Source organism: Zerene cesonia, chromosome 14 (genome assembly GCF_012273895.1).
Source record: "Zerene cesonia ecotype Mississippi chromosome 14, Zerene_cesonia_1.1, whole genome shotgun sequence".
NCBI classification, from domain to species: Eukaryota; Metazoa; Arthropoda; class Insecta; order Lepidoptera; family Pieridae; genus Zerene; species Zerene cesonia.
In genome coordinates, this window is record NC_052115.1 from 3,810,646 (window position 1) to 3,820,704 (window position 10,059).

Consider the following 10,059-nt stretch of genomic DNA (forward strand, 5'->3'; position numbering starts at 1 on the left):
AATTACACTATAAACGTGAACGACAACTACATAAAGGATAAAACGCGAAACAAATTGAACAGATTTTCATGATACTTGGCTGTGTTATAAACTTATGTACCTATGAGAATAACAAATAAGCTAAAGAAATATTTGTTAATATATTGCCATTATCCGAGGATTTTTCCACGGGTAAAACCGCGCGGAACAGCTAGTTAACTATATATTATAGAACGGATGTCAACGTTAGTAAGTATCCATATGCACAGTTACACAGTATTTGGTTCATGTCGTTTATAAATAAGAGATGACATAAACATCGTTTTCATGGAATCAATTCAAACAAAAATAAAATATTATTCTTAAAAAAACCACTTTAAAGCTAAAATAAAAAATAACATTGTAATCTTTGGTTGCTCAACCTTAGTCGTAAAGTTCAGGTATTAAGAAATAACATGATTACGTGTAATGGGCGTGTTTATATACTTATCACATCAAAACGCCAAAACAAATTCAAGAATAAGAACTGAGTAGGAGTATTCTTCGATCAATATCGAAGAGGAGAAAATAATACCTTCCTACACGTCATTTAAATATGTATTTTTAATTTGTGTGTCCTAGAATAATTACGCAAAAAGCGTTTAAGCCGACCAGACGTCATAGCTATGGCTGCTTGTAATTAATTTATATTTTAAATGATCTATGTATGGAGGTAAGTTCATAAAAACGCGCGTAAGCAGGTACCTATTATGGACCGTGGGCGGATGTAAGCACACGGCTTTAATTTTTCTTATCAATGTTTCTTTAAATATAGATAGGTATGTCGATATAATGTAACAATAATATAGAATGCATTGGACGTGTATTACAGTCAGTCAATACAGGCTAAACAGTAGTTTAAATGTTAAAATGTTTGCAAAAGTTTCATACTAAAATGATTATATTCATAAAAATAACTTCATTGCTTTACAATTTATTTGTCGACTAGTTTATCAGCCGTTCTATTTAACATATCGGATTAATTAATTTTAGCAATGATATATCCAGTCTGAAATATAATACTAAGTCTTTTTAAATTACTAAAATAATATAATAAAATTCTCTCAATGATACTACGCTTTTTATGAAAATGAATATTAGTAGAATATTCTACCAGATACATTTCTTAAATCAATAAATTAATGATACAAGCTGTGCTGCGTATCTTCACCCGCAGAGTAACAAGCAGGCAGCACCAAAATTCTCAAGTCTCAACTCATAGATCACATTATTACCTATTTTACGTTGAGTGGTTTTCGTGTGAAGGAGTAAAAAACATACATCCATCCACACTACCTTTCGCACTTATAATCTAAGTGGGATATTCAAATACTGTTGATAACAACTTAATCAGGCTTAAAAAATAAAACAAAGCATAAAATTGCACATATTTTTTATTGTGTATAAACTTACAATTAGATATCACATAATGATTGAGTAAAAAATTACAATAAAAAGCACCATCTTTATGTATATATTAGTCTCCAAAAATATATATTATGAACTTAGTTTTTAGATAAGTACCTGTAAGGCGTCAATTCATGTGAGCGATATGTAAGTATGTAATTAAGGTTTTATGCGCTTATTACACTTCACTGAATTTAGTTTATAAATTCAGAAGTAGGAAAATTTAGCAATAAGAGACTTCTGATCACACTGTCCAAAATTTAAGTACTGAATCATATCTGAACCAACAGATACAAATATAATCTACGAGAATCGTGATGGTTTTACATTTTATAAATCTTGTGACACTGTTTATTCATAAGCAAAATTCTATCATACGAGACAGAATTTTGATTTTGATTATGTGCTATATGTATAATATAGTACATATAAGTGCAAAAGAAAGATTTGTAACCAGTGATAACAGAAACATACATACAGAAAATTAGTATTAAGATTTAAAATTCAATTATTTGTTATATATTATTTGTTATATTATCAAGATATGTATTTAAAAAAGTAACTAAATGCGATTACACCTTCTTAAATGTAATTCTATTTAGGTTTCTAAATGACTTAGTCAGTCAGAAACCATCTTAAACTTCTAAATGCAAACTGAGTGCGACTACACTTTCCTAAATTCAGTGACGACTGAATTAAAATGACTAAATTTAGTTTAGTGACTTAAGCGCACCACTACTAAAACTTTACATATCTTTGAACAACAATGAGGCGGCTAATGAAAAAAAAAATTGTTAAGATTGAACTGTAACTACTGAGATATAAAATAAATGATTTAAAATATTTACTTAATTGTTAAAGTATTATCCTTTGACACATATATTTTTTTTGCTAATTTACAAGACTTAAAAGTCTAAAATAGTTCATTGTAAGTTAAAATAAATCTAGGTAAATAGTAAAAAGTGTAAATCGCTAGTCGTGACTGGTACAGTAATTATACTGGTTTATTAGTAATACAAAGACAATAAAGTTTATCAGTCATTGACACGAAGTCTGCAATTTATTATGGCTAAACAAGTATGAACTCATTAATAGATCGAATCAGTATAATATCATTACAAAACGCATTGTTTTATATTGCATGGAAACAAAATACAAAATACGATGTGACTATATATTTTTATACATACATAAAAACAAAATAACTACTAAAAGCAGTTACAATAAAATTGGAATTCATGTACGTAGATATATTAGTGTTGTGACCTAGTGAAGTCTCTACAATTAACTTGTGACGTCATAGATATCTTTCTGTAGGTCAAGTTCATTGATCGCGTAGAGTCGTAGAGTGAAACCATAAAATATTACTATGCTATACGTCATTTAACTATTATTGAATGGGATTTTCACGACGATTACTAGTAGCTATCTACTTTACGCACAAACAACATATTTTCCAATTAAGTTTATTTTTCTTGGTACCACAGAAAATATGAACGTTAATGATTGCGTTAGACATAAAAAAATCTTCTTAAAACTAAAATATTATCAATTCAACTTGCCTGAAAATAGGCAAATAAGTAAGTAGATAAACTGAGAGATCGTTACGATATTATATTAATTTCTGACACTGGTTTAAGGGTAACTGAAGTAATAATATACATTTTATTACGGTTAACCTACTTATCAATATGATTAGTCGTCATAATCGTCATATTTTTTTTTAGATCAACGCCTTGATATGATCAATTTATACATACTCATAGTACAATATAATATTTTCTTCTAGATCACATTTAGAATAGCAATCAATAATAATTATGATACATCACAAAAATGACTATATATATATATATATATATATATATTTAAGAATATTGTGATATTTTTATATCGGTAACAGAATTCGCAACTCACTCATTTGTCAAATTCTGATAAGCGACCGCAGTAGTACCCGTCTTCCACCTGAAGTATTGCACGAATCTGTAAAAAACGATTTATATTAGCTACTTACTTTCAATAAAATAAAATGCGCAATATTAACTGTACTGAAATTTGATATTAAATCTACTTATACAAAGCATTTACCGGTGTTTTACATAAAAAAAAAATTAAATATTGATTTTCTAGTCGTAAAACTAATATCAGAGAATACACATTTATAATATTTCATATTCATAATTTCACGCGCAAGTCTGAGAATAATAAATTTTAATGACAAAGGAAACGACTAATGTATGTAAGTAGATATAAAAAAAATATGGGTATATTAAATGTTTAGTACAAAAAAGGACGGAAGTTCCTAATGTAGGTAACAATCTCACAAAGTAATTTTATTTATCAAATGGATACATATCTATTAAGATCTTAAACATTAAAACTGCCCATATCTTTGCATACTTAGGCATTGCATTCTACCGCTAATAAAGAAAAGTCAATGTCCGCCCTTTGTCTCTTGGCAAGGTTTTATGAAATCCTAAAATTAGCCACAAAATCGAAAGAACTTTGCATCGACATAAAAATGTTTTGTTTATAATTTTCAATATTTTGTTCTTGAAAGGACGTACCTGTTAATCAGATAAGGCTTATTCAAGATATAACTTATGTTAACGTAAATAGCCCATCGAGTTTACAATGCGTCGTGGTCACAATAAAAGATTCCCATCGCGAAATTGTGCGGGAATGTTTTCATTATTATTATTATAACTTTGATAACAGACATGACACGAATTGCGCAATATGGATATTTTACTGTGACCACGACGCATACTGAGCTATTTTCGGTCTTTGAGCGTAAAATTATGACTCACCCGAGGAACGTGACACATATCCCAGTTATCCCAGCGCACAGTAAATAGAAGGCTCCAGGGAACGTAGATATTGTGTACGCGTATAGAGAATTGTATATGGCGGGAGAGATTAAAGGCGCGATTCCCTCTATGGCGCACATCAGTGCGAACACCTTAGCTATGTCTTGTGGGGGCAGAATTTTGGTTATCAGCGACCGAATAAGCGGAGAAGATAGATCTCTGAATAAGGATATACTAGCAGCTGAAACAAAAATAAAAGTATCTGTACCAACTATGATTTCATTATTCTATACCTATACGGATATTTCCATATATACATGTAAAACCAATGGATTCGTCTGTTTAATTTAACATTCGAAAAATAATATACAAAGTCACAATGAACGCAGTATTTTTCATGACTGTCGTTCCCTCCAGAAGAGATAGGTCTCTACAGCGGAAAGCCAATTTGTTAGTGCGCAGACCTTGATCGACTCACTTCCTCGTTTGCACTCATCTACAATTATTGTAAAATAGCTTTAGCTTATTTTTCTTTAATTATCAACATTATTTTTCTTTACGTTACGTTACTTGCGGAGTACCCGGATATAAAATAGCCCAAGTGCTTATACAGACAATAATCCGACATAGATTATATTTAATCTATATCGGATTGAATAAAAATTAATACAGATACAATCACTTGCTTATGTGTAAAACATCGTAACAAACCCATTTTTATAGATGGAAACCACATATCTCGATGGTCATTTGTCCTCCTAATAATATTCAGTGTAATTTACATTTTAATTACGATACCTATATATAAAAAATATGAATGTTATTATATATCAAATGCACACTAATTAAAACGAAAAAAATAGTTGCATTTGCATTAATGGTTAACTGTTGTAAACATTATAAATTTTTAAGTTACTTATTTTATGGTATTTTATATTCATGTCGTGTTTGCGTTACAAAGCGCAGTTAAAAATATCATAGCTACAAAGAATTTGATTATTGTCGCTGTGGTTTATATACCTATATAATATAAATAATATTTGAATGCATATCAATGTGCACTGGTTATTTTCCCTGTTTTGATTTGTACTTTAATTAAATGATTCAATATTAAATGTAATAAAAAAATATGACTGCAAAGTTATTGGAGCCAAATATCACCAACACAATAAGTACAACAACACAAATTTGAACGATGCTTTATTAAGACGTATATTTTTTCACGTTTTGAAAATTAACAGTAGGTATATTTATAAACATGATATATAATATAAGTAATAACAGGTATATTGATACAAAAAGCGGTATCCAATATCCATGACATTTAATTTTTGAAAGACATGTACCTACCAATTGAAATTAAATGTAATCTTGTCGATGTAATAAAATTTACATACACAAATTATGCACCTAGGTACTTAAAAGAAAATAAAAAAATAGTGTAAGTATTGAACACGAGGTTAATTGTCTTCTTGTCTCTTTTAATTACACTTAATTAATTCTTATCATTTTATCCTTCGGTAATACCTACATCTAATTATATGAAAGTAGAGTCAACGAAAGAAACGTAAATGTCATTTGAAACCCTAGACATCGAAAATAGAAGTATGTATGTTGAAATATATAAAATAATCAATGTGTGCAAATTCAGATTAAATGTTTATTTATTACATGCATTAACATGTAAGGAACTAATTAAAAAACAAATCAAAGATAAGTAAAAGGTTTAGTTTAGTTTAGGTTACGAGTTTACAAGATATTTATAGCAACACGGCACACTTGCAATTTCGCAAGCTTATTATAATAACTGCATTTACGGAAGTTGACTTGGTTAATGGTTCAAGGATTATATAACTGGTGGGATTTCACATAATGAAACCGGTTAAACAAGATGCTGTAAAAGGGCTTCGACATTATTTTTAGGTAAAATTAATACGACAGGTATTATTATGTTTGAACTGACTTTTAACATTTCAAGGTCAATGTCAGAAAACAAGATGGCCACATTTTGGGATGTTGCTTTAATTATAATATTGTTGGTGGGAATAAATATAAAATCGCGCGATAAGAGGTTATTTTTTATGTTTCAAAGGATAAACCATAAAATTAATAAAACGATATAAACAAATAAGTTCACCTAGGTCAAAAACGGACGTACTTAGGTATTTGCTCAAATCAAAGACTGATCCAAGGCTCAGATAACGAATTTATTTAGGAAAAAAACGCGGATACTAACTGCAATTCTTTTTCAAGGAATTATTAATGTTTTCGTCATATGTTTTTTATAAAACCTTTTATAGTTGAGTACCTAAGTACCTTTAGTGAACTAGGACACATTAGAAATCTAGATTGTGTTGGAATTTTAGAAACGCACTGTAGGTACTTCTACAAATCCATAGAACTAGTTGAGAAACATTCAACTTACTAGTCGTTGATTTCACAATCCTACTAATATTATAAATGCGAAAGTTTGTGTGGATGGATATATGCATGTATGGATGTTTGTTTTTCATTCATGCAAAAACTACTGTACTAATTGCAATGAAATTTGGTACGTAGATAGCTGGACAACTGGAATAACACATAGGCAACTTTTTATTCCGATATTCCTACGGGATACAGACTTACGCGGGTAAAACCGCGGGGTGCAGCTAGTTAAATTATATGAGTAACTGACATATATCATAACTTTGACTTTTAGTGGGCACTTACATTTTTGTGAAAAAAAAACTTGCAAATCATCAAAATCATAGCATAACATGTTTGAGATATCAAATATAAGCACTATTAACTCAATTTCAATGAAACCCGATCACAATATGCTAATTTAAATGATAATACTACCAGTTACAAATAAAAATCGCTTACCCAAATACATATGCCAGGATGTGACAGCGAACGCCTTGATTACATATTCGACGCCAGTCGACAAGAAGGCAATTATAGACAACGCCAAATCCGACACTTTGAAGAATTTCTGCACCAGCATTACTCCAATAAACGAGCCGACGAAAGCTATCGTCGTATGAGCCGCTGAATACACTGTATACTGTTGTATGGCCCAGTGTAATTGTTTCCTAGTATACAGGTACCCTAAACTTAGGGTCCCATACATAATGAATATTGATAAACTGTTAGCTACTGTGAGCAATAGTATTTGAGCCCTCCCGTAGTTTGGACGCTTTTTGAAACATTCAGCGATCATTTCCTTTATGAGTTTGTAGTCCAATACTGATCTTATGCCACCCTGGAAACAGTTGCAAAATTATTCTTCATGCAACATAGTAATTTAATAGCGAATCTTTTTTTTTGTAATCGTTTTTATTTCTGAACATAATACATAAACGTATATGTGTATGTGTGCCAAACGCCAAGAGGCCGAGACCGCTGATTCGTTGATTGTATAAAAGTGTGCGTGCGTCTTTTTATCACTCTTAGCCTTAAAGTAGAATAGTTCAAAAAATTATATGATTGTAATGTCGCGAGATCTTTTCTAAATTAAAACACTTACTCTTTATTCAAAATAAGGAACATAAAACAAGAAAAGAAGCACTTAAAAATTGTACAAAAAATTTAATTTTAGCTACATACTTTAGTAACGCCTGGTAAAGATTCTTCTAAGCAGCAATTTGTAAACACATATGCGATGACGCACAGGGATGCAGTTATAAGTAATAAATAGACATTCCCAACTGCTCTCAGTAAGTAGGAACTTGCAAGGGAGCCTATAACACTGCCAACTGATACAGATGCCTCTACAATTGTCATCCTAAGAAAGAAATGTGAAAAATATTTAATATAAGAATGAGGCAAACCTTTACATTAAATAATGATGATTCTGAAGAGAAAACTTAAATATACATATTTAATGCATTCTGGACTTGTAAAGATTCAAGGTCATTATGTTTATAAAGATCTATCAAAGGTAAATCTGTTTTAATCTTACAAAATAATACCAAATTTAATGAATTCCATTGAAATCAAAAGCCTTGATACTTTATAACTCTTCATTTAAGTACAAAAGAGTTCAAGGAAATATATCTTAATGATTCCTCATAAAGACAAATAAATGATATCATAAAAATTAAATGCTGATTTTACTGCTATAAGCAGCTTCTTTTCATTGTTTTTACACTGTGAATAATTATTATTATTCACAATTTCTAGCATACTTATTATGACTTTTGTTCTTTTTTGTTTAATATGTACAATGAATTATATTTTGTATATGTTACCGCAGAGATCGTGTTTCCTTAGTTGTTATGTCGCTTAAATAACAAAATGCGCCAGTGAATAATGCAGTGAAACCTCCTACCATTGACATTGGAATGACTGTCAATATGAACCACCAGGGTCCTAAATCCTCCATCATACTATAGATTACCATCAGACCTCCACTTATTGACATACCTAAAAAATAACATTATGGGTGATACTTTTCTGTTTACTTTTATGAAACATGTTATCTAGTATGAAACCAGACTTTATCTTTGCAATTATTTGTATTATGTATATGATAATAATGTTTATAGATAGTAATAACAGCAAACACAATTAATCTATTCACTTATGAGAGGCACTTGAAAAATTTTATTAGGACAACAACAACTTTATAGTTCAACATTTGTAAATACAAAGTAACTGAAATGTTTTCATGAAAAATATTTGATGCAATGTATAATATTATATTAAAGCTGGCTGACTTCTGAAATTCCTAATAAATTGTCTAAGATATAATATATTAAACATACAATCTTACCAAATAGAGGCCACACAATGAGAGGTTTACGTCCATGTTTGTCTGACCAAACACCAAGAAATAAGGACAGTACTGCTGGAGCCAATGATTCAAGTATTGTTCTAACTGTGGCTACAAATGCTGCATACTTTTGCACCTGCTCCTCTAATTCTTGTGATCCGTTATTTCTTACAGGTGATAAAAATACTTGACATTCTTCTGTTGTATGGTTTAATGAATGAACACATGTACGATACAGTAGAATATTACTTATTGCTGCACCTACAAAATATATTTAAAATTGAGAGAAGCTAAACTCTAGAAAGCAAGACCTGAATTATATTGTAGTTCATATGGAAATTAAATAGAACATGAAAATCTGTTTATTAAAAACACACTGTTAAAAAGATATGAAAAAGCGTATATTAAATACTAGCAGTCCGCCCCGGCTTCACCCTTGGTACATATATAGCCTTCCTCAATAAAGGGGCTATTTAACACTGAAATAATTTTTCAAAACGGACCCGTAGTTCCTGAGATTAGTGAGGTCAAACAAATAAAGTCTTCAGCTTTATAATATTAGTATAGATATCAAAGACAAAATTGAGTTCGTAAACAAAGGTGAAAAAACTTACCTGAGAGCGATACGGATAGAATCGTAAAAAATAATGGAAATTCCATTGTCACCCTGTATGGTCTTGTAGTAACTTCATTTAAATCATTAATATTCGGATTAGATTCCGAAACACATTCATTCTCTTGGGTCATTTTAGAAAAATATTACGTGATATAATAATTAATATATTTTGAAAATCTCGATTGATTATGTAAATTTGAAATTACATCGAGAGCACCAATGGGATAACGGAGCACAATTTTATAATTATGCAAATAATACAAGACCCGCGAATCATAATTTACATTTGGCGCGGCACAGTTCACCGTGTTTGGTCCGCAAACTACAATCACGCATTTCAAAGTGCGATAGCGATTTTCCGTCATTGTTATTGTTGTGTTTACCTGACATTTGAATGTCGGGTTCCAAGAGTAATCAATTTCAAGGCATGATACTTCACTGTCTTCACT

At 30.3% G+C, this 10,059-nt stretch overlaps 1 protein-coding gene across 1 annotated transcript; it reads right to left on the reverse strand.

Annotated features, from left to right (window-relative positions):
* Window positions 1-1,958: 1,958 nt before the first annotated feature.
* LOC119831878 (proton-coupled folate transporter-like) lies at window positions 1,959-10,059 on the reverse strand. Its single transcript, XM_038355446.1, has 7 exons — window positions 9,609-10,059; window positions 8,995-9,255; window positions 8,471-8,645; window positions 7,827-8,004; window positions 7,104-7,482; window positions 4,236-4,476; window positions 1,959-3,408 (listed from the first exon to the last, which is right to left on the reverse strand). Exons 1-7 carry the CDS (start codon window positions 9,739-9,741, stop codon window positions 3,339-3,341), a joined length of 1,437 nt encoding a protein of 478 aa, XP_038211374.1. The 5' UTR covers window positions 9,742-10,059; the 3' UTR covers window positions 1,959-3,338.

Excerpts from the sequence above, each read along its gene's own strand:
- LOC119831878 (XM_038355446.1), bottom strand. The coding sequence starts at position 9,741 with ATGACCCAAGAGAATGAATGTGTTTCGGAATCTAATCCGAATATTAAT. Across the intron at positions 8,646-8,994 it reads CATTGTGTGGCCTCTATTTG|GTATGTCAATAAGTGGAGGT; the intron begins GTAAGATTGTAT and ends GTTATTTTTTAG. Across the intron at positions 8,005-8,470 it reads AAGGAAACACGATCTCTGCG|GATGACAATTGTAGAGGCAT; the intron begins GTAACATATACA and ends TTTCTTTCTTAG.